General features: G+C 39.3%; 1 protein-coding gene across 6 annotated transcripts in view; it reads right to left on the bottom strand.

Moving 5' to 3' along the window:
- fam184a (family with sequence similarity 184 member A) overlaps positions 1–26,290 on the bottom strand; it is a 144,262-nt gene that overhangs the window by 84,645 nt on the left and 33,327 nt on the right. For 4 of the 6 annotated variants that reach the window (XM_038727525.1, XM_038727529.1, XM_038727526.1 and 1 more), the window contains exons 2-6: positions 7,454–7,591; positions 6,028–6,186; positions 2,437–2,676; positions 2,038–2,121; positions 856–1,107 (exon numbers count right to left, since the gene is read on the bottom strand). In XM_038727525.1, coding sequence (XP_038583453.1) covers positions 856–1,107; positions 2,038–2,121; positions 2,437–2,676; positions 6,028–6,186; positions 7,454–7,591 — 873 coding nt within the window. The remainder of the gene's footprint in view (positions 1–855; positions 1,108–2,037; positions 2,122–2,436; positions 2,677–6,027; positions 6,187–7,453; positions 7,592–26,290) is intronic. The other 2 variants (XM_038727527.1, XM_038727528.1) reach the window with 1 other exon arrangement.

The raw sequence follows: 26,290 nt of genomic DNA, 5'->3' as shown, positions 1-26,290 counted from the left end.
CTTCTTGTCTTCTGTGCAATCAGCGATAATTTCGCCGAAACTTCAGAGCACAGCATAACAACAAAACAGACCTACTTAACCAATTCCCCTAGAGCACATGTCAACTTTATTTTTAACGGTGGAGCTAATCATGTGAGTCTACTCCAAAGACCTTACAGATCTCAGAAAGCAGAATTTCAAACAGATCTATTTAGGAAATGAACACAGCATGGTGCAGGGAAATGATATCCTGCTAAATTGGTCTAAAAAAGATACTAAAACAGTGAAAGATTTGGGACAAATTACTTGGAAACTTCATGGAATATCATGCATGCAGGTGGCACAGAAGGCTGAGTTAATTAATAATAATTAACAATGATCATAAAGTTGACATACTGCAAGTACTTCTTTAATAAAGATTTTACACAATAAAAATGTCTCTGTAATGCATATAACCAACAGAAAAAGGCGATAAACAACTGGTTGAAACTAAAATGTTTATAGCTTAATAAAGCCATTAAAGCATACTCAAAGTGTAAGTGGTTAATGTCGGTAATAGACTCAGACAAGTTTGATGAACATCCACTTTTTGTAATTTAATCTGTGACGCATCAACACCAGACTATCCATGTAAACTGTTATACAATTTCTCTCATCTACCCATTTTATTTAATACACCCATTTTATCACTTATTACAGAGGACACATTTTGTAGGCTGTCTATAAAATCTGCATCAGAATATGACCAGTTATCACAGGGTGTTCTGGTTTCACCATCCCTGTCCTGTATAGTCTTTATAGTGTAGTTACAGCAAAAGCCTTAAGACTCCAAAGATGGCGATGTGTTTGAATCCACTGTTTGGGGTTCACACTCACCTTGACGGTGCTATCAGCGGCGGTGAGTGACGCCTGAAGCTTGTGGGACTTCTCCCGGTTTTCCCGAGCTTCATCTGTTACCCTGGCCAACTCGGCCCTCAGTTTTCCAAGTGTTTTCTGGAGTGCCGCCTCTTGAGTCTGAAATTCCCGGCGCAGATCGGCCTCGGTGCGTTTCCATGCCAACAGGTTGTCGGCAGTCAGCTGCTGAGTTCTCTTCATGGCCTCCAGCTCACGTTCATAAAAGGCCTGAGCCTGGGGACAGACAGACTGGCGTGTCTATCACTGTGAAAAAACAACTTCATCCAAACAGGTAAATGAAAGTATAAAACATAAAGCAACAAGCCTCCAGCATGGACACGGTGCTTTATTTTACTTCTTTGCTGACGTTTATTCTTCCCTCTTTTTTTCTTTCTAGAAGTGGGGACTGCAATTGGAAAACATTTTCACACACAAGACAAGCTTTCTCATCAAAATGCAATCTCATGCTAAAATAATCAACGCAAGTGAAAGCTGAAGCCAAAATTATTTGGCTGAAAGTGTTCACTGTCAGTGAGGATGTTTTTATTGAAATTAATAGCTTCTAAATGCAGTACTTAAATTGTGCCTTTCTGCTTTTGCAGATCACAGCCTTCACTTTCAGCAAGGTCAGCATAATAGCGCCAACAAATCAGGTCATTATTGTTCTTTTTTAACCATTACTCATTCAAGAAGGTTTAGCAGAGTCTCTTCTACTTTTAGCAACATCTTGGAGTGTTTTTTTGTTGTTATGTTAAAACTATTCAGGTTCAAGTAATTCCAGATGAGATCTGTACAGTGCCATGACAGCATTACTATACTCTTTCAATCTTTGGACAATTTGTTGAGCTACAAAAATATTACAAGGAATGTTTTAACTTCAGTCTTTTTTTATTAGCATGGATTCAAATTCAGAAAAAACAGGAGCATAATGTGAAGCTTGAGGTTAGCAGCCCAAGTTTCTCTCCTCTCAATATAATATAAATGTAATTTGCATAAATAGATGCATATTTGCTGAAGTTTATCATCTGATACTGTGCAGGACTGACTCCACCATCATGCATTTATTTAGTTTATACATATATGTACTTTCTTTGTAAAATATACCTTTTTAGACTACAAGGTTGCAAGCAGCAAATGTCCTCTATAGTGGCAACAGTGCGGTACCTTGCTGAGTTTGGCCTCGTACTCCTCCACCAGTCTCTTCTTGTCCTGTTTGAGCTCCTCCACCCGCTCCGTCAGAGAATCCACCTGCACAAGAAGGACAGCTCTCAGAAAAAAGAAGGCTACCTTAGTGATTTGGAACAGAGATAAAACTACTTATACATGTGTTTAGCTTTAGCCCACACTGCTCTGGTATAACGGCAGGGACCTTACATGTAGAACAAGTTTGAGCTGCTGTGCTCTAGAGTTGATGTAGCAGGTTAATTCACTGATTTCTACACAAACAGTTAATAACATACTGCTCACTGCTGTCCCACTTTCTTCTGGTCTTCCCTGTAGTGATTTAGTTTGTTGCTTTGGCTTTCAGGAGCTGCTCTACTTTTGCAGTAGTTAGTGTGTTACCTCGGCTTTATGGAGCTGTCCCAGTTTCTCCTGGTCTTTACTGTAGTTTGCGTTCTGACTCTGGTGGCTGCGCAGGAGCTCTTGGATCTCCTGTCTGTGCTGGGCCTTCAGCTCCTCCAGCGCAGCCCTCTTCTCTTGCTCAAACTGGGTCTGGGCCTGGCTGAACGTACGCAGCTTCTCCTCAAAGGACCGTCGCATCTCCTCCACCTCCCTCGACATGGACACCACACGCTGCGTGTGCTGCCAAGGAAGACAGAAATTAAAGACTGAGCTAACAGGAGGATTAATATTTGGGTTTGTAGGCTTCTCGCACCATGGTAAACTTTTTAAACAGCTTTAAGCCAGCTTGGTATGTACTGGCTTGCGGGAATTTGACCTTCTGGATGCTAACCAGACAGCTCTAAATTAGCACTGAAAACCAGCAAACACACTAAATAGAAACCCACCATCTGAACAGTAAGAAAAACATCATATAGCATTTCTATAGCATTTTGTTATCATGAGTATCAACTAGGTACATATTGGTTCTGAGATTCAACACCAATGACTTAAGGGGTGGTCTCTAAATTTGCTCCTGAAGTAGGTGTGGTAAATAATAAACATCTTTCAGGGCCAGATTACATAAACAGATATGCACCTTTCATTTAATTTGGCTGCACAGTCTGAAATTAGCATTTCATTTACTAACGCAACACATAATTACACATTCAATGAGTTACACTAACTACGGCACTGGGTGCAATTTGTACCTGAACACAAGCTCAAAAGGTTCACTCCAATGATGATTTTTGTGCAACACAGAGCCCTCAACCAGCTCTGGAATGAAATAATTTGAGGATTACACAGTAGATATAAGCTATTTTTATTTATATATTAAATTACAGACACACAAGCTGAAGTCAGAGGGAGCTAAGAGCTACTGTCCTCAGAAATGCTGATACCAGAGCAGGAGGAAGGTGTGATCGACAGCTACTGCTATTCACGGTTTACATTAAGGTCAGTGACATAAATCAGTAGCATTCATCCAGGTACTAAACTCGTATGACAACACTAGTACAAACACAGCTTTGCATGAGCCTTAGTGTGATTCCATGTTCTTTCTTTGAGTGTCACTCAATAACCCATCCATCCTGTAGTTTTTCCATCCCTTCCCTTATACCTCAACACAAAGCTGCTCCACCGTTTGTATATAAATCTATTTCACTAGCAAGGACCACAATCAACAGATACGATTAAATGATTTATTGATACGCACGACGGACCCCCATATAACCCTATGTAGAGGAAGGAGATGAGGAGACTGGACAGAGAAAGGGGTGGGCGGGAGGGGTGCGGAATGCGAGAGCAAAGAAGAGGAAGTGCGTTGTGTGGGTATTTATTGAAAGCTGGGAGTGATGTCATTAATGTGTGGTCCTGCTCCTGAAACTCTGCTGGTAGCCCCACATAATGCAAACATCATCCATCTATCTATTCATGGAAGTGCAAGGGCACCAACGGTGTATTGTTTTTGCTAGGATTATAATTAATATTATTCTCCCTCGGAAATTTATTTTTCGTGGTCTTAGGATAATCGAACATTCATGAAAATTTGCACATGCAATGTTCTGTAGTGACTGGGGTCGGGCGAAGCCAGCAATAGCGCCCTTAAACAAAAAGTTTCTTTGATCTTCATGAATTTTGGTGGGATCAAAATTACAGCTTCATCTTCAATATTTTAAACAGTTGTTTGATGCCTTTAGGATGCTCAGAACAATAAAACTTTGCAGTCACACTCGAACTGGTAATGTTTCGATTTGATGTCATTTTTGGGATTGGGGGTCGCAAGTTGGCTCCACCTCACGAGACTTGCCATGCACGTCAAAAGTGTTGTTTTTTATTGTCTGATATGGTTTGGGTTGTGGAAAATTGGCTCAATAGGAAGCCGGCTATTTTGAATTATTTACGAAATTTCAACCTGTTTACACACTCCGTACTTAACGAACTCCTCTGAGAGCTTTAACCCGATCAACTTAAAATGTGGGCAGCGCAATCTTAGGAGCCTTGCTATGTTAAATTGTGAAGCTTTTTTTGATTGATCAAACGGCATGTTCATGGCGTGGCATTGAATTGATGTTTCGCCATAAAAAAGGAAGTAGCATGTAAATGGACTAGACATGGTCAGATCTGTTCCATAATTAGTAAACCTCTTAGAGACTTACATGTTAATATCCAGTCATAACGCCACTTACTGGCATCTGGAAAGGACATGTTTCAAGCTTTATATTTATAACAAAATTGATATGCTTCACATATAAATGAGGCATGAGAAATGAAGTTTGCAGGTTGACCACATACATCTCAAAGTTCTTGTCAAATGTTGTTGCCTTGGTGAGTAATTATTCGCCATGAAACAGGAAGCTGTTTTGACAGCCATACCTTAAACCTAACCAGAAATCAGCCACTTTGAATTGAAAAATCAACGTCAACCAATCATTGTGAGATATTTTCGACACGTCACATGTGTGATTTGTTCATTGTTAACTCCAGAGTTGTATCAGTTGGCGTGCAATGCAAAGGCCCCAGCTGTCTCTGCACAAGAGGTACGCAGGGGGCGAGGGCTCACTCAACGCTGCATGCAGCATTAATTTAAGTTTATTTTTAGTCAAATTAGTAGTGTTGCTATAGTTAACAGTTAATAATACAGATTTAGAATGGTGGTTAAACTGTAGGCTAGATCACTTTGAGGTGTCCTACTATAAAACTTTAATGGACACATACGAATAGGAAGTATTTTCCATGGGCATGCTATAAAAAAAACAAATCATATAACAAAGAACTGGTAGAGAAACTAGCTTACACTTAGTCATGTATTTAAGAAGAATTTGTGGTGGACTATAATTCAGTTGTTCAAACCTTCTTGGAAGGTGTTTGACTCACATTCTAGCCAGATGTTCAAAAGGTGTAATATGTGTAGCATATGTAATGTTTACTCCACCCAACTATGTTAATAAGTGATCTGTGGAAATAGCCACTCACAGGGTCACCCCACTATGGAGTCTTAAGTTACTCTGAAATTATTTGTCGTTTCTTCTGTTTCATTAAAACGACTGTTGTGGCGTTTATCGGATGCCTGATCAGTGCAATCACTGAATGATCTGTGTGGGTATAACCCACATTGTTTTTATTCATGGATAGTTGTTAGCTAGCTACAGCAGCTTAAATTATACTGTTATAACTCTAAACTGCATGTTATTCTTCTTATGACTTTTTTTGGCAATTTGCAAAGAACTATTGTGATCTGGCCAACGGAGACACATATTTGGCTAAATGCAAATAAAAGTGTATCAAATCACATCTGGATTTTATCCTATAAAAAACACTTGAAATATCAAGTGAAAATGGAGACTAAAGGAGCCCTGATCACTCCTACTACACAGCAAGTCAGATGTCCAAACAAACACGCAGTGGTGATGCTGACGGACAAGAGAGTCTCCAGACTCACAACAGGAGGCAGAAACAGACATTAGTACTGATTACCTGCAGCTGTGACTGCAGCGTTATGCTGGGCACAGCTGCCTCCCACCACACACACCACATCATTCCTCTGTCTACCTGAGCCTCAGTGCAAAGCTGCATGTCCTCGACCCTCTGACGGTAGCTCTCAAACTCGGCCAGCGCCTGCCTCTTCATCCTCTCGTGGAGCTCCATGGACTCCTCCAGAGACTGGATCCGCCTCTTCAGGTCCATCTCATCGCTGATCTTACTCTTGTACTGGAGCAAGCATGAAGGGCTCAGTTAGGCACATCCTCAGAATTTGTTGATTTAATAATAGAAAGTATATATATATATATATATATATATATATATATATTATAATAAAATGTTTCATTTGCATCATTTGGACAATATACACAACAAATACAATAGTGTTCAATGTTGCAATGTGAAAAAATCCTTAGAACTTGACCAAACTTCATTAACATCTATACACATTTTTATTTATTCTGATAAGAAATAAGCTACAGAAAATATAGAAGAAGAAGAAAGTATAAAAGTCTCCTTGGCCACAGTGATTAAACATCATGGATTTCAGCTTTAATTAAAATTGCATTTATTAATAGACTCACTGACTTCAGATTTGGCATTGATTTAGCTCATTATGATACTGAAATTAAAGTGGAAATTAAAACATTAAATAGGCACATTCAATTCAGTTCAATTCATTATATTTTATTCAAAGCACAACATTAAACCTTCCCCTCCGGGCAGACTGTGTAGCATGTAAATGTCTGTCTGTGTGGCTGTTCAAGGTTAGTCACATTTCTGTCGGGGAAGCAAGTAATTCTCATAAGCAGTGATGACATATATACCTAAATATTTAATGTGTAATTGATGAAATATTGATGAGCTCATTTTAAATGTGATCTCATCTCTTTGACTCTGATGTCAATCAGCTGTCATGTGATAGTGTAGTAGTTAACAGCAGTTATATGAGTAACATATACAGTGAGACTGTCTCATCTTGACCGACTGACCTGAAAAACGACTCTGGCTGAATGCATTTCTTAAGTCCATTTCTTAAGAGTCACTTCAGCTGTTTAAATTCTGTCTTAAATCAATAGTCAAAAAACAAATCAAAGCCTGCTCGTCGTACAGATGCCAAAGAGTGCAAAGCATCGATCCACTTATTCATCTATTTAATCAGATAAGGTTATTTATCACCACTGAGCTGTTAATTATTCCAAAGGTAATACTTTGCATTTACTTATTCCTCCCAAGAAGCAGCAATTGATTCAATTACTTATTTTAATTAATGGTTTATTTACATCCACAAAACTGCTTTCTCTCTTCACTTAAAATATCTAAAAGTCAGCTCTCTTCGATCGAAATGTTCAGGTCACCAGACATCGATGGTCTTACATTTAAACGGTATATCCACATAGAGATAGAGAACTGTTGTGACATTTCTCGTCAAACTTGGGCAGATGATATAACTTGAAGAACATTAACTTTTAAAAGTAAGACGTCAGTGTCTTACTGATAAAAGTGTATAAACCTGTAGTATCTTCTCTCTGGTCTCAGACAGAATCTGCTGCACCTCCTCTTCATGGGCTTCCTTCAGAGTGGCAATGGCCGCCTCGTGTTCATCGTTTTTTGTGTTCAGTGCATAGATAACCTGCAACAGAGAGAAAAGAAAGCCATTAGCTGTTAGACGTGTCCATAATCAGGAGTTATTACAGTATTAAAACTGGCGGGAGACCAACTCCAGCTCTCATAGCTAGAGTTCAGCCAACATGGCCCACGCTAGGACTGCTGTGTTGGATGTATTTTGTTTCACAATTAAAGTGGACACTACAAATGAATCTGCAGAACATTATTGCATGATGGCAAAGTATGGAAATGTGAAGATGATACTGATGGGGCTTTTTTAGAATGGAGCTGCCAACAATCAATACCTTTAAAATTATTTTTTGTAGGACAGAAAAGCTTCACTGAAAACCAACTATAATGAATTCTATTTATGTGAAATAGCTTTATAGTACTTAAGATGGGGTTAGGACTTGAGAATAGACTTGCAATATAATACACCAAAAACACTTCTCAGCTATTTAATAAATGGCTACATTTGTGCAAAGACAATTTCACTCATTGATGTCATTTTTAACAAGAGGCCTACCCAATATTTAGAGGAAAATCATAATAATCCTTTTTACACTTTACATCAGTATTCGGCAATACTTTGATAGCAGCAAAAATAAAACATTTTAGCGGCTGGTGCTGAAACAGATCTTAGTCATGACAGCAAAAGTTACTCACATAGTCACTTCCTCTTAAGTGACTGTGCCTACAAAATAAAAGTGCGAGAACGTCTTTGAAGCAGTAGTTAAATGTTGTGTTTAACTGAGAACTTCTACTTTCAAAAGTTCTGAGGGAAATTCAAAAGAATCTCTGGCTTGCTTGACACACCTCTGAAAAACCCGTCAGAAAACGTGAGATTGGACTCCCCTGAATGAGAAACGCAGGAATTTCCTCTGCCTGGAGATACTAGGGAAATGAAAATAAGCATCCATAGGTTGATGTGGACCAATTGCTGGAACGCACACACTCCTGCACATGCTTAATTGTGAACATGTAAAACGATCTCTTCATAATCAAGTTGTTGAAAAATGAGAAAAATAATACTAGCAGCAAGTAGGGATTGAACAGACAACCCTTCCAGCTGGAGTCCTGCGCACTACTGACTGAGCTAAACGGGCATTCAATAAAAAATGGATTATAAATGATAAATTGCCAATGTTCTGGCCCGCCATCTATTGAATTGAAAAAAAAACTGGCCCGATGCCAGACTTATTTGCCGACCCCTGCTTTACATTAATCATGCATTATAATTTTTTTTTCAAATCAGCTTACAGATCAAATGCAATGAAGACATGAAGCATGCAGAGAAATGTAAATTACTGCTGTATTATAATGTTTATAATTCTAATACATTGCAAATGAGCAAAGATGGGCAATAAATAAGCTGTTGTGTATAGCTGGTATACAGCTGCATTCAGTATATACTGTAGAAAAGCATCCACAGCATGCCTCGATGTTTTCAGTATCAGCTCAGAAGCATCATTGATGCCCCACAGTTATAAATTAAAAAATGGTTGATGCCCTGTATTGCTGGGGATAAAAATAACACAAGCAAACTGTTGTGCATGAGATTGACCTTTAAATCCATCCCAAAAATACATGCAGCCATCCAGAGAGCCATAATCTGACAGCACAGTGATCCCTGCTCACAGGCAGTGAAAGAGAGAGTGGGGGAGGGGGGCAACACAGAAATGGGTTTTACATTTCCACATGAAAAACCAAGAGACACTCCTCCCCGTGCTTCTCTCCCTGCAGTGAGAAACAAAGTGTTGCCTCTTTGAAAAACCAAGTCAATAATTCAGCACATTGAACTGAGCGGCGGTAAGACTTTGTTGACTTTGGACCAAAGTCCGTCAACAGAGTTAGAAAAGGGAGAGCAGAAAGAAAAAGGAGGGCAAAAGCTTTCTTTGAAACAATAGCATCTACTTGTTATGCCTTGCCATGCCTTGCTGAGAGATGAAAGGATTTAGTTTGACAAGTGATGGTGTTTTTTGTTACATTTCTATTTGTTTATTCCCCCTACACACTCATTCTGATTTTGCTGACAGCCACAAAGCTTTCCTTAATAAGAGAAACTTATTCAATTTAAGATTATAATCAAGAGCGGGATTCAGTCATGGGAGTTATTCACTTATTTGATTGTATTGACCTCTTAATGTGAATATGATCATCACCATATGTTGAAGAAATATTGTGAGCCAGGTTCAGGTGTGAAGATGTTTCGGAGACTGATGAAGACTTAACATAGCATGGTTTGTTGAGCATACAACATGTGAACACGTCAAATGCCAACACCAAATCTGAAGTCTCACCCGCAGACTCCTGTCAGTCAGGAAGTCTGTGATCCACTGACAGGTGGAGGCTGGCACAGTGAGCTGGGTGAGTTTGGTGCTGAGGATGTCCGGGATGATTGTGTTGAACGCCGAGCTGAAGTCCACAAACAGGATCCTAGCATATGTCCGTGGAGAGTCGAGGTGTTGCAGGAGGGGGTCCAACAAGGGGCCTGTAATGTCCTTCAGGTGGACCAACACCAGTCTTTCAAAGTACTTCATGACTACAGATGTCAGGGCGACAGGCCTGTAGTCATTTAGTCCAGAGATGGAGGGTTTTTGGGGGACCGGGATGATTGTGGAGCGTTTGAAGCAGGAGGGAACTTCACACAGCTCCAGTGATTTGTTGAAGATCTGAGTGAAGATGGGGGCCAGGCTGGTCTGCACAGATTTTCAGGCAGGATGGAGACACACCGTCTGGGCCAGGAGGCTTCCTGATCTTCTGCCTTTGGAAGAGGTGGCTCACGTCTCTTCACAGATCTTGAGTGCAGGTGAGGGGTCGGGGGGGGGGCAGTGTGTCAGAGGGGGAAGGTGACTGTTTGGAGATGGCGAAGGAGTGGGGGAGAGGTGTGACTGTGGGCTTTTCAAACCTACAGTAGAAACCATTCAGCTTGTCTGCCAGTCGTTGAGTACCAGCAGTGTTTGGGGATGGTCTCTTGTAGTTTGTGAGTGTCTGTAGGCTTCTCCACACTGACGCAGGGTCGTTGGCTGAGAAGCTGTTTTTTAGCTTTTCAGCATAGCATCTCTTTGCAGCTTTGACCTCTTTAGTCATTGTGTTCCTGGCCTGCTTGTACAGGACTCTGTCCCCACTTCTGAAGGCCTCCTCCTTGGTCTGACGAAGCTGCCTGAGTTTTCGCTGTGAACCAGGGTTTTTACTTATTGTATGTGAGGAAGGCTTTAGTCGGCACACACATGTCCTCACAAAAACTGATGTAAGATGTGACAGTGCCAGCTAGTTCGTCCAGGTCAGTGGCTGCAGCCTCGAAAACACTCCAGTCAGTGTAATCAAAGCAGGCCTGTAACTCCAGCTTTGACTCGTTGGTCCATCTTTTCACAGTCTTTACAACAGGTTTAGCAGATTTCGGTTTTTCTCTTGTGTTTTCGGATAAGATGAACCAGACAGTGAGTCACACGGCTGTACGTGGAACAGAGCAATAGGCGTCCTTTAATGTTGTGTAGCAGTGGTCCAGTGTGTTAGTGTCCCTGGTGGGACACTTAATATGCTGTCTGTACTTTGGAAGTTCATGACTGAGGTAGATGAAGTGCGCTCGGTGAGCCAGGATTCGGTAAAACAGAGGGCAGCAGATCTGCAGAAGTCCAAGTTAGTTCTGTTGAGGAGAAGCAGTTCGTCCATTTTGTTGACATTCGCCAGGTGAATTGAAGGGAGCGCAGTGCAAAATCCCCGTTGTCTCAGCTTAACCAGCGCGCCTGCACGTTTTCCCCTGCGCTGTTTCCGAAGGATCCCAAACAGAGCTGCCGCTCCTCCAACTAGTAACTCCAAGAAAGTCAATAAAGAGCGGTGGAATAGTATGAGCAGTTGAAAGTCTAATGTTTAAGAGCTCTTCTCTGGTAAAAGTTACCAGAGAGAGACGGCAGAAAACAGAGTTAATTAACAAAAACACAAAAAGCACTACGGTGCGTAATCCCGAGGTGGCCGTCTGCAGCACCATCTTGGTTGAAAAAAAACAAACATTTTAAATGTTGTTGTCCTGCTGACAGACCTGAAAAAAGTATCGGCATCATATTGTAGTTATTTCTGCATCAGTTTGATCCGTTTATTGCAATTAAATCACAGCAAAATGTTTACTTTGGGTCCATACAGCTGTAGTAATCACAGGTTGTGTTTATTTGCAGTCATCGCCTTGTGAGTAGGGCTGTACAACATTATTTTTATTAATGTTAAATAAACAGAAATGAAACGGTCGAACGTTAGATGACACATGGTGTAACATTTCGTCACCATGACAGCAGCCCAAACTTTAGACGGTCGAAGGCACGGTCTTGGATGGCTGGAGCTTGTCCGAGGGAATCCCTGCTAACACCAGATGCAGCAACGCATCGACACACGTAATGCGAGTTGACGTCAACTACGCCGATGAATCGCCCCAGCCCAACTTGTGTTGCGTTGCGAGGATTAAATTTGCGTTGTATGTGAACACACCTTTAGTTTGCAGGCATTTGATTATGAATATCGGACAAATAAGCAATTTTAACCCGGCTAAATTGTGATCCACTAAATTAAATGTTTAAGAATCACCAAAGCTATTACAATTTATCCAATGCCTGAATCAAAGTAAATGGCAATCCATCCAACAGCTGTTGAGACATTTCACTTAAAACCACAAGTGTCAAACCTCATGGTCGTCTTAAAGGTCAGAGGATCAACAAAATCAATGGGCTAGCATAATAAATCACATATTGACACTTATTAAGATAAAGTGGAAGCAGCAAGAGGGTCAAATAAAGTGAAGCAGTTTATTTATGCTAAAATCAAATGTTTATTCCACAGGGTGTTATAATCTGTACTATCATTTGGACATCTCATGTCAACCATCTTTTTCTCCTTTTTCATGTTTGCAAATGAGGAGCAAAATGTCCAAGATCAGAGGCAAACTGCAAGGAGCCAAATAAACCTGAGAAAATTCAGTTTGCTCCAAAATAAAACATATTTTCCTCCACACGTCTAAATTATTCACTCAGCTCGGTCTCTCATCAGCTTAGGAAGTGAATGGAGCAGACAAAACAGTTAGAGGAGCTGAAATCTCACATCACATCTCGAGAGTCATCAGCACACTCCGGCAGATGAAATGCAATGATCATAACGCTGTGACGTCTGCTGACACACACACACACACACACACAAATTAACAAACACATATGCACACACGTAGACACCAGCAGAAATTGTCAAGACTGCAAAATGGGAGGCAGAGACAGTTGTCTGTGTTTGTGTATTAAACAGCAGGAAAAAGACTGTTGCTGCCTGAGAAACAAAGGCTGCCAATATAGGCATCATTTTCATCTTGAGGGATCAACAGATAGTGGATCAGCCAGCAACATGCCAGAAGCAGATATTATCCTAAAAGGGGTTAAACATATCAGCCAATATTTGGGGTCAATATTCACAAAAAAGGTATCACACATTATATAGTAGCTATGTATAATACTAGTCAACTATCCTGACTTTTGGGTCTGTGAATACTACAATACACACAGGGGGCTTTCTTACAGTTAACTGATCCTCTCAGGCAGTGCTTCCACACAGACTCTGCTCTTGTTAAGGCAGTACACAGCTCTAGAGGATATCCTGCCTTAAGGCGGGATTATCATTCTCTGTCGAGGTGTGGTGTGGTTACCCGTATCAGAGCTCAGTTTACAATTTAGATTCTAGATTCAATTCTAGATTAACAAATTTGTGCAGCATCACTGAAATGGAAAAGACTCATATTTTCTCAGTTCTGTAAGGAAACACAAATTACAGTTCTTGAGGTCTTCGCATCAGGGTCAAATGAGTAGCTATGTTTTTGAGGAGGTTCTCCTATATGGCAGGATGCTGCAACAATAGAACCCTCGCTGTACGTATTAGTATAACAACACCGTAATGAAAAGCATTATCTTGCCTTAAAGCTTCCTTAACCATGTTTTGGCTGTTTGGGGGCAGCAGAACAAGCTGTAAGCACAACACTGACATACCTTGTGTGCAACGTCACCTTCATAATCACTCTCCTTTTCGCTTTGTTTTTGTCTCCACCAACTTCTGAGCGAAAGATCTAGCTCTTAAGCTGCTAAATGCTCCACTATGTTCACCAGATAGTGTTATCAGAGCTGCCTGCTGGGGCGGGACAAGAGGTTTAAGAGAGCACTGAGACTGACCCAAACAGTAAAGTCATAAAAAAACGAGTTGAAAGACTAAAAAGCTACACAGAGCTGAGGGGAACTGCAGCTCCGGGTGATCATTCTCCGTGGTCTCAGCACTACGCGAGACACCTTTCACATTACATGCAGTTATTTGATCTTTTGTTTAGAGAAAATAGTGATTAGTGCATCTTTAAGAGGCTCAACACAGGGAAAAAAGACTGCTTGCATCCAAAAAGGTGCCTTCTATGAACAGGCCAGGAAAAGAAAGATACATTTTTAAGTTGCTCTCGTTTCTCTTTTTTACCCATTCTACATGTACATAAAACTTTAAGTGTTACTCATACATACATGCAGTAAGAATTTCAATTATTCATTAATTTTTTACATGCACTCAAAGCCAAGTACTGAAAACCTGTTTTGCATTGCACTTTGGTATTTTAGTGTACCATGGAGTCAAAATTTTATTTTATTCTTCTGAGTCTCAACTTAAATTTTAACTTGGACTTTTTGGAAAAGTTCATGTGAGCCTGATAAACCTTGTTTCGTTTTGAATAATCAAAGAAATGTTGGTGTCAGTCTAAAACATAAGCTTCCTTTTACTGAATACAGCAGTAGGTGCCGGTGTGTGCGCATTGTTCTGAGAAAAACAGACTAGCAGTGATCCTCTCTCATCTCCTCGGGTCGATCGGTTCATGTCTCGGAGGAGTTTGCATAAATGACAGCGATACCGGACGGATCGATAAGGTGACAGCAAAATGCCACAAATTTCATCTGTCAGCTAGGAGAAAGTCACAGCTGAGAAACTCACAGAGACTTTCACCGGGCGAGCTGCAGCTGAGTCCCTGCTAGCTGCTCGATGAAATATGACTCTGCTGTCAAACACTGTAAAAGCTGAAAAACTTTCCTGGCTTTATGTTACAAACCAGCTATATAACCTTCACAAGAATATTCCAGAGATGTAAACTTGTGTTTTCTTTTACCCTTTTTTTCACCTCCTTTGTTTGGATACAGTACTTGTTAGTAAGGAAGAGAGTCAAATTGAGAATATTCTGCATTGTACGCTTGACATTTGCTTGTCAAAATAAACTTAAAGCAGGTTCAATAAAGAAACTGTAACGGATGCCAAACGAATGTTAATGTCTCTGAATATATTAAAAAACACAGGGAGCTACATTATTTGCATAGAAATAGAAGTCTGGGAGATAAAGACTAAACTGAATCAGCCTTTCACTTATTACTTCATATCGCATGCAACCTTGTTTCTTGAAGTGAAAAATTGCTGTGAAAATATTTCAACCTGTTTTCAGTGTTTCACATATTTTCCAGAAGTAAAAATGAATAATGCATGTCGCTGGACTAAAATCAAAGATTGATTTTTTTTAGAATATTTAAAATAATTAAATGTTCATTAGAGTACAATACTGTTTTACAAACTGGTCACAAATACCACAACACTCAAACCAATAGAGTCACTTTTCAAATGAAAGCAATTTTCCTTGCCCTGTCCCTTTTAATTAAATTTTTAAAAAGAAATAATTTGAAATAATTTACTCACTTATTTTAAGAAAATTAAACTTTAAGGACTCAATTACAGATAAAACATGACATTATAAGAAAGAGGATTCTACTGTGCTCAAAATGCACCAGAATGTTAAAATTGAACATGTGTGTCAATCTACACAAATTGTTGGCTACTATAATGAAGAAGGCTCCACCAAAAACCACTAAAAGTTTAATCTGAAGATATCAACAATAGCAGTGTGAGGTAGTCTGACAGGGGAGGTAAGTCATAACTTTTTAATTAGGTAATAAAAGACAAGATTAGGTAGTGATCAAAGCAAAATATGCCGTTTCATCTTCCCTTCTTCAAAACTTTCAATTTGTGTCATTCGGAATTGCTATTTTTAGACGTTTTTGGCGCTTTTTCGTCCTCTGCCAGCATTACCTAGTTGGTCGGATACTTTTCTCAGAGCTGATTTGTTGCTACCTTCCCGAAGCCAGAAGGAAATATTGTAGATCTATACTGTAACTTTATGTCTCCCTAAGATTAAATAGTAGCGTTACGGCTAAATCTGCAGTATTTGATCCATTAGTCCAGTGTAACTGCACTAAAGGCAGAAAATAAAAGCCTCATCGTCTTCCAAGGGAACTGTTGAGTAGTTTGTTAGCAGTGGGACTGCAATCCAAAGCTGCTACAAAGTACATCAAAAAACAAGCATTTATTGAAATAATTAAATTATTATTGACTCTGATATCCAGCAGTATCTCACGCATTGAGAAACTTTAACAGCAATTATAAATGAAAGCAAACCTAATTAGTTCTTTTTGAAAGTAATATATAATGTAATAACACCACCAGAGAAAGTAAACATCAATCTTTTTGAGGGACCACAAAAGATATGAACTAACCTACAGAACAAACTAAGGGATAGTTTGCACCCAAAGTTGAAGGCAAAGATGAGAGCAGGTGTCAAATTGTGTTCCTCTGGACTGGTGTCCTTGGTTTCACAAAAGGATCAAAGAGAGAAATAAAAAGATGAAAAGATCCTGGTTCTCTACAGTAACAAGGCCGACCAACCTCAAAGGATCTAATGACTCCTTACAAACTCTGACTGGCTGCAATCTCTTCTTATTTCACTCTCACTGGCCTGAACACACACACACACACACACACACACACACACACACACACACACCTTACTAATCTCTCAGCTCAAGTCTCTCCGTCGGCTGATGAGACTTTGATGATAATGACGATGTCTAATGACGACCATTCCACCACCTTAACACTATAGCCAGTAGTCATTTTCCACCCTGTGGCAGCAGAGCTTTGTCTTAAGAGTGCAGTGGGTGTGAGCACATAAAAGGAAAAACGGCAGAGTGATGAAGAAAGTACTAAACAGTGATGGAAGTACTGTACAGGAACTATAGTGTAGTTAGAGGAATGCCTGCCACATTCTATATAAAGAAGAATGTTTGATTTATCATATTGTTGACATTTTGGGAAATACGTATACGCTAGATGAGAACAGCGAAACCATTCTCATGTCCTTTACAGATAAAGCCAGCAGCTGGTTATCTTAGCATAGCATGAGGATTTGAAACAGAAATGGATATTCAACGGAACCAAAATCCACCCTACAAGCACCTCTAAAGTTTACTAATCAACAAGTTATATCTCGTTTGTTTAATTCATACAAACCCTGGACAGTAAAAATGACAATTTGCAGTTTTACAGGGTTATGTGCCAGACTGTTTCTTGGCTCTGAGCAGTTTCCAGGCAACCAGTGAAGAGACTCCACAAATTTACTGGTCCTGGCCAAGAAATAGTCCAGCTAACAACCCCTGTAAAATGTTAAAGTGACGTTTTTACACTAAGTTTTTTGAACGGATTAAACAAACAAGCCATGACTTGTTAATCACTGAGATCTAGATGTGCTGGCTGGTAGATTTTGTTACCCTGTGTAGCTGTTTCCCTCTATTCCCAGTCTTTGTCCTAAACTAAGCTAACCAGCTTCTGGCTACAGCATTTTATTTAACAGATATAAGAGAGGTATTGATCTTCTCATCCCAGAAAGGGATTAAGTGTATTTTTCAAAATGTCAAACTAACTTTTAAGATCAAATTGTTTTTACAAGAGAGACCACATGGTAAAAAAAACTGTATTTCAACATGAATTTTAGGCAACCATTCCTGCTGCTAGTCTGCAACATACACCAACATGCAGCACATTATAAAAGGCAGTCACAAACAATACGGTCATATCCATTTTTGTGACGTCTTCACACTGAAATTGTGCAAGTTGGAGGCCAAAGAGAAGACTGATTTCAAAAGTAAAGCCTTTAAGAAATGAATGACTGCATTTTGGTAGCAGTGTATTGATTTCTGCACACTTGGGGATAAAATCGTTAACCGCGTGGAAGAAGGGCAGCGGGGAGACGCTGCATTTAATTGCTGCAACAACTATTGATGTGTCATTTCACTGGCAGAACACTTTTAGAGAGGAGGCTGCAGAGGGTAGTTAGTTTAGTGGAAAACTGGTTTAGCGATCAATTAACTTCATCATTACTGCTGCATAGCAAACTATATTTCTGTGATGGGAAGCCAGCCTTGTCTCTCGAGCCTTAAACCTTTTATCAGCCACTGGAGTTAAAGCTCCTTAACTCATTAATTAATAATTATTCCACTTTCTTTGATTTAATTATTATTATTATTTATTGGTTCATTGAAACATTAAGGTTTTATTTTCTTGAGCATAAAAGTTTCGTGTTATGTCACGGTTTTAAATTTAATTAATATGTTGTCTCAATAAATAACGTGTTAAGTGGACCTTGAGTTGAGATTTATTTGTCACAGTGTTGTTCTCTATTTGCAGATTAATCAGTCCCTCCAGAACTTATTGAGGTCTTGATCACAACAATTAACACAAATTCATCAAATCGCCGTGAATTTAGCACAACTTGCAATTTTGACCATCACAGTTTCCCAAAACATCGTCATACGTCAGCAAACGCACTTCCTTGTTTACAATTTCATCCCAAAAAAACTCGAAACAACGCAACTTTCATCACATTTTTTTTAGAAAAGCAGCTGCAAAATCAGGCATTTTAGGCTGCAACAATAAAAAAAAAGTGAAATGCTGAAGGGACTGATTAATGCTGGAATGCATCTCAAAAAACATATTTAGGAATAAAATAGTAATACCAAAGATGTGATTATTATTTGTGAGTAACAACTGGTGGTATCTTTTAAATATTGACTAATCAGGTTCTGACCGTATTGAGGTAAAAAACATGTTTATCAGGTCTATCCACAAAGTGACTGTACCTCTTGGAGGTGATTTGATTTAATGTCTGATCACTATATTAGTTTTAAATTCTACTTGAGGGGGAACAATGTGATGACTGCAAAAGCCTCCTGAGCTGCAGTGAGGTACATTATTAGGTAGTTCATTCATTTAATCATTGACTAATTGGAAATTAAATTTCTAATTTTGAGAAGGGAAGACTGAGGTAACAGAAATTTGTGGTTTCATTATTCTTACTCTTTGTCGGCGGCGGCACTAACTACATAGCTAGTCATTATTTTTTTAACCTTCTATTTTAAAATCAGGGCCTACAGGCAGATAAGGACGTATATTACTAAGATATGAAGCAAAAAGAGTCAACGACCTTAGCCTGGTCTTAATATAGTTGTAAGCCAATTAATTTTGAATACACACCACAGGGGTTAACAAGTCCTCCTCATATTAAAAATTGACCTCTTTGTTCTTTGACAAGACCGTTGTGTTGTGTTTACTCTCTCTTTATGGTCTTAAGCTTTAGTGAAGGAAAACAAAAAGATTGTGTCGTTTATACTTTCTGCCCTTTTCAATCCCTTTCTCATCTTTTAAATGAGAGTCTAAAGCTTAAAATGATTTGTGGATTTGACATTATTTTACAATTGCCTTTCATCCAAAACAGATCTAGATAATGGTATATGGATAATTTATCCGTCAGGGTTAAGGCAAACAGTGTAGTAAACGGTGTTGTAGTCTGTAAAGTACTACACCGTTTACTACACTGTTTGCCTTAACCCTGACGGTAACATTTCAGCATGAAAACTGAAAACTAACCTTTTTAAAGGGAATAAACACCAGAAATTTGCAGATTAGAACCAATGTTGGGACCAGCTCTTCCTCACATCTGTAGTGTGCTGCAACATGTTTCATATTTCTAAGTTTGAAAAATGCAGACTGAGGCATTGTGCCATCTCATTTCCAAAGCCTCAATATTATGAGTTTACTGGGAGTGAATTTAACGAAGCAGAGAGAGAGAGATAGGAGACCTAATTACTTTAATTATAATGCGTGGCTGTGATCTGCTAAACTGTAAGGTGCACCTTAATCCGTCTGCTAATTATGGGATGTTCTCTGGTGGTGTAAGTGGTGGTGCAGTTGAGATGGGGTTGAGCCGATGAGTAAAATGCAAAGTTTGGGCTTAATTAAATGCAGTATCTGTGATCAGTGGATGAGCTCGTTCAGTATTATACCAAATAAACTGCATCACAAATAGATTTTAAATGAAGATTCTTGTGAAAAAAAAGACGTGACTTGCTTGTTAGAATTTGTTTTGTCAACTGATGAGGGCAGAAAAGCAAATGAACGAGGCTCACTGCAGACTATACAGTTTTTATAGTCTGTTTTTGGGAAAGCTTTTTTTTTTCTTACATAGCTTTTGAATAAATCAAGAGCTCACTCACTACAGTTTTTGAGACGATAACGTTTGAATGCTTCAGTTATATATAGACTTTGGTCTTTGAACACTCCATGTGAATATTTACTAATATACGTTCCAAATCAAATTTGAAGCATTGAACAAAAAAATCTGTAAATTGTAAATTGACTTACATCACAAAATCAGAGCCTCAACTGAACAGAAAGAGCACTGCCTCCCACTATTGACTACTACACTATAAGTGAAATATATAAAAAGTCGACAAAACGTGATCTGCACTTTAAACAGAATTTGGGAAAGTGGTTCATACTTCCAAGAAAGTGTCCAACATGATTGTCCCAATACAATCAGACATTGTGATATCAACATTTGGCTTAAACGCATAAAAGTGAGAGGTCCTTTGCTAGCATTAGATAAACTTAATAAATCAAATTCCTTTTGCACAAAGACAGCATATAGAGTTATTACTGAAACGTTTTAGTAGCAAAAATATTTTTTAGACAGTTTACCCACTGCAGTGGAAATGAAAGACCTGTCACAGATCAGGCAGAAAATCAAATTATATGAGCAGAGAGAGTCCTGTTTAACTAATTTTACTCTTAAATATTAAATTTATTTTGATGGGAAAATGTTATGACAGTTTATTTACTCAGTGCAGGATCTTTACAGTCATCTTTTCCACAGCAGACATTAAATGTTACCATTAAAATACTAAACAGAAGTTATCCGCTTTCAATTTCTACTTGTAATGACTCAATTTACAGCGAGGCACGACTGAATGAGCCTGTTTTAATTTAACACAGGACCAGATTTGAGACTTCTGCATCTTGTCTTCTGTGCTCAGAAATTTGTGTTATTTACCACCAAAGAGCAATTCTCTTGTGATTTGAGGTTTTCTGCATGTGAACAGTGATGTGCACCCTTGTACTGTGTGCATATGCATTAGGGAAAGATCACACAAATAGCAGTAAATCCCGGAGAACACGTCAACCACACATGATTAATCCTTCTTAGGTTCTTAGTTGGAAAATTCATCACATCCAAAAGGAAATCTGCACAGGTTTATTAGAGGAAGCTTGTGCCAGAGAATGTAAATCTGGGCCACAGTACCTGATTCTATGGAAGAAATAGCACTTTACACAGGTGGCAGAACATCTGTTTAGCATAAATTTAAATCCAAATTTAAAATTTTGTTTTGCCAGTGGAGTATTTTTAGTTTACCAGCTATTGGCAAAACAGCTACAATTTTGATTTTACCAGTTATTCTGGCCAATGCTGCCAATACAAATGCAACCTAAACGCATATGGCTTTTAAATTCTGTGTGTGTGTGTGTGTGTGTGTGTGTGTGTGTGTGTGTGTTGTTGCTGTATTACGTAATCTAAACAGTAGAGATGTCTCTAATTGAATAATAAGCACCATCTGGTACCATTAGTATACTGTAAGTTCTGAGTGCATTTTATTGTTCTTTCTGCCTCTTTAACACAGAGACACAAATCTGTTTCAGCTGCATAATATTTAACAATTTTATGGGAAAAGAAACAACAACATACTTTCCAGCGCATCTTCAATTTGTTGTAGGTATCGAGGGTTTAAGGGTAGAAGGGTGCTGTATAAATAAAATTGACTTGACTATGTTGTTAAATTATTTTATTAAAACACACAGAGACAGATGCACACACTGAGTGTTAAGGCAGACGTCTGTGCTTCAGTCACATCTGACGGCTTAATATTGTGCATTAAGGGAGGTTTATATGCGACCCATGCAGTGATTCCTGCATGTGTCGCATAATTAAAAGAGATAATGTATCTCACATCCAGACGCTGCAGTATACATCCTCTCTGTGACTGGCACTTAGTGATATTATATTTTTATCATTATAACTACCTCAGTTTTTAAATTCAATGTTCAGAATAAGTGGGAAGGTGCACACTATAGCTGGGGTAGAGCAGCTTTGGTAGGTATCCCTATTTTGATATTTTTGGTGAAAAACTTGAAAGAGAAAGCCACTTTACTTGAAGCTGTGACTTGAGCAGAAATCAAGGCACAAAGCCACAAACACATTTCAATCCTAGAGGTTTACTGCAGGCCATTTTGACTGAGTGCGCCCAGATTCCCTGGCTGTCGAGACATATTTTATTTTGTTTTAAGATACTCAGCGAAAAAGCATCCTGCTGCACTGTAAGTTCACTTAACGCATCCAGCATGAGATCCATTTGTCTTTCTCTTAACAAAATGTTTGGATTGTGTTGGACAGTTTAATTTGAAATGCTGAGTTTACGTCAGTTCTATAAATTGGAGTAATTATCATAATTTTAGGATGCTTTGGAAGAGTACCGTGTATAAACAGCTGAAAGCACATAATAACAGTCACAGTCATCTACCCCAGGGAAGATGAGGTAAGATGTCAAAGAAGAGTCTTAGAGCCACATGAAGAACAACAGTCTTTTCCACTTTTCTAGCTTTCAGATCTCAATGATACACAATTGGGGTGCAGCCTTGGTGTGCTGTCGGTGGCCTTGTGTGTGTGTGTGTTGTGGACACCTTGAGTCGATTACAGACTATTTTCTGTCTCCTTTCATCTTTCCACAGGTCTTCGCTGTGTCAGGCTTCTAAACAGCTCTTTGCTCAGGTTTTATTAAGGCGGAGTAAGGGGTTCATCCTATTCTCTCTAAGGATTTCGAGTACTATTAAACGTAGCTGGAAAACTATCAGCTTTACTTGCTTTTCTTTCATTCCGCCTTTGTTGTAACGTCTGGGATAGCAAATCAAGAAAAGATGTATGTGTACCCAATTCACTTTCCCTTGGAATGAAGTTCATATTGGACGACTCCACACCTCACTATTCATGTTGAATCCCAATGTTAAGTGCAAATGCAAATGTTTATTTTTTAATATAGCTACAATCCTTTCCTAGCCTTAACCTGTTTTATTTGCTTAACCTTAATGATATTTTATTTGCCAGAACTAGGGCCGGGCATCTGGTACAGATACCTTGACTTTCAATTCCGTTTACTTATCAAAAAATAAGAGAAGGAAGCTGTTGAAAGACCTGGGAGCAGCTGGATTAAACTGTTTTTACTCTGTGCATTTAACTCAGCCTAGATAACTGGACAAAAATTAAGACACCGATGGAATATCTGTACAGTACTGGACTATATAAAAGAACTGCTCTTGGACTTATCTGTGCAGATAAGCAGCTGGTGGTAAAAAATAAACAGTGAGCCCCGTCTCTGGGTGTAAAGTAGTGTTTTTCCCTGCATGCCTATATGAGATGTAACGTTAGACGGCCAATCACCAGCATTGTTAAATCTTGGTGCAAGCATGCTGCATGCTTATTGGTTCGCTGATCCTGATGAGATTTAGTCTTTAGGTATCGAATTTTTGGCACCAAATGACAAGGCATTATACATTACTCGTTAGTTTCGAAGCAATTTCGGTCGGTGCCATAAAAATAAAGAAGTTCGGTACCCAGCCCAAACCACAGCCAGGATCTTTCCCCAACCTTAAACTAAGCTGGAATACACAGATGTTGTAGAAAGAAATTATTCTCAAAACGTTGGAATTGAACATTAAAAAGCATTGTTATCCAGGGGATAATCATCCAATATCAACACTTTTATCTGGAGTTAGTGCCCTTTATGTATGGAGGTAGAAAGGCGTGGAGGCCACGGTGCAGTGAGTAGCACGTCTGACCGTCATTTGGAAGATTAATCCACATTCTTCACAGTCTTTTCCTAAAATTAACCAAAAGTTTTAGCTGACTAACCCTAACCATACCTTGTTTCCTTAACCATAACTTTACCATAGTTGCCGTGCGCAGATATTGTAGGGGTATTGTAGGGGTATTGTAGGGGATAGGACTGCAAAGTGATTCTTCTTTGTTTTCTTTTGGCTCTGTTATCACCAACAACATCTGAGATGCCACTTAAAGGAAACATTCACATATTCCAGGATTTACAGACTGTCAAAAAATTACAAAAATACAGCAATGATGATCATGCACCAATGTGAGATCATTTGAGATACACAAAAGCACATATAAAATCCATCTGTATTTTATCTTTGTGAGAGAAAAAAACTCTCCCTTGAGAAAAGATGACAGTAGTTGGATGTAGACAGCCAACATGAATGTGTCACATACAGATTAACAAATGTATCTTGTTTTCATCTCTATGTGCAGATGTCCACCACATTATTCAACTTTCTGTTTTAACTACTGAGCTGTGAAAAACAAAAAACATTTTTGTTTTTGCTTCTTAAAATTCTTGACATCAGCAGAACTGTCATTATGTTGTTCTGCATCTGCAGCTGTTCTTCCAGGAGAAACAGCATCAAACAGATGAACCAGTGAGCTGATGGCCTGCAGCCAGAAACACATCCACTTGAGCAACTTGATTATTTCTGGTTTTATTTCCCATCCTCTTACCCTGTAATCTGATGTCTATCTGATCTTCCATCTCATTCTTTTTCTGACCAATCTGACTGAATTAACTCAGAGTTCAATTAGAATGTGAAAAGGCTGCTCTCATTGTGAGAGAAACAGATCATTCATCAGTTTGCACTTGGATACACTTTGTCAAGGACTGTTAATCAAAATGGCAGCTTTTTAAAGCTACTAAAATCCCCACATACAGTTCACTGGAAGACCAATACAAGAGCTGACAACCATGAAGTTGCAGTATATGGCTGCACTGCAGGTAGCTGACGACCTTTATCAGGTCTAATTAATGTATTGGAAAGAAAGATGAATGTAGACACTAACATCCTCATGAATTTACCCTTTTGTTTTTACCGCTCCTTCCATTTATTTTACATTAGTTAGTTCTAAGAGGTTTCATAACCACAGAGAACATAACTTTAGTTTATCATTTATACCTCCATCCATCCATCCATCCATATATCCACCCCTCTCTCCCCCCACTGTCACCAACAGGCTCGGAGGAAAACACGGTGATCCGATTACGTTTGTGAATGTGTGTGTGAGTTTCAGAGGAAGATGTGTGTATTTGAATTATAGACAACACGCCTCCGTGCCGGACAGACAGAATGTAGTGAAAGCTTAAATCCAAAGGCAGCGTGACCGACTGCTGAAATTTGGCTTTTTGGAACCGCACTGAGGTTTTGATAGACTGCAAAGGACGTCATAGTAATTAAATGAAATTGAATGAAATTGTCGCAAAATGTAGTGAATTGCTGTGTGGCACTGACAGAGATGCATGGACATTAGCGCGGGCAGTTAGTCTTGGTGGTCAGCAATCTCCCAGCAAACCCACAGACAAAAACAAACAGCAACACATTTTAAAATGCAACACAACACACAAAAGTATTTAAGACACCTACAGGTTTAATGGAAACAATGTGTGTTTTATGTGTTTCAGACGCCTGATTCTGCTTACACTGTAATCACTAAGCTACAACTCAAAAAACCTGTTTGTAACTGTAATTGCACTCATGTGCAAATGTGTATTTGCAAATGAACTTTCTTAATCTTTTCTGAGACTTTAAATCTAAAGGACGGCTGTGCGAATTTTTTTCTGGGTCAGTTCTTTCATGCTCATTCTCAGGTGTTTTGCTACAAAAAAAAAAACTTCATCCACTCCCCTCTGTGTGGTTTAATCATTGAGGAGAAAGAGGAGGGGAGGAAAGATCCTGTGTGAGAGTGGAAAGAGATGAAGAGGTAGGATTAATCTCTTTGTGCGTTTGCTTCAACACTGATGGTGGTGTGTGTGTGTGTGTGTGTGTGTGTTTCTATCACAACCTTGATCTCTGAAAACCTCAATACAGGAGTGAAGAGACGCAAGAACACAGACAAAGAAAGTGAAGAAAAGGGTTTTCAGCCGGAGCGCTCCCGTCTCTGCCATCAGTTGCACCTCTTGGGCTACAGAAATGTGTGTGTGCGAGTGTGTGTGTTTGGTGTCTGTCTGTGTAGGTGAACTGCCTGGCAAACGCACACAACTCGGAGAAGATGAGAGGGTACAAGATGAGAGAGTCTGGACCACTTTTGCCTGATTCATGCCCTGAGGGCCGCTGCCTCCCTCCACCCACCATCACATCAAAGATCGCATCCTTTTCATGATATGAAAGCGTACTGTAACGTCATATGTAGGTACCACCACACCTTCATGTTTTCCTGATTAGTCTAAAGCTCGCAGAGCACCACAACTGGATTTTCCGTCAGAATCCGAGCTGCCAAGAAGCAGATGGAGGGTCTTACTGGTCTCTGTGCGATTGTGCGTTCTTGCCAGAATGCCATGTACCGCTGCGTATTCCGCCTGAAGATCAACTGCAGGGATTAATCCCAGGATTTGGGGCTTTCCTACCCAGATTCTCT

This window comes from Micropterus salmoides, unplaced genomic scaffold (genome assembly GCF_014851395.1).
Source record: "Micropterus salmoides isolate LMB-PRFRI ecotype aquatic unplaced genomic scaffold, ASM1485139v1 Ms_hic_scaffold_18, whole genome shotgun sequence".
In the NCBI taxonomy this organism is placed as follows: Eukaryota; Metazoa; Chordata; class Actinopteri; order Centrarchiformes; family Centrarchidae; genus Micropterus; species Micropterus salmoides.
The sequence above is the reverse complement of the archived record's forward strand: the minus strand, read 5'-3'. Positions and strand labels throughout refer to the sequence as shown.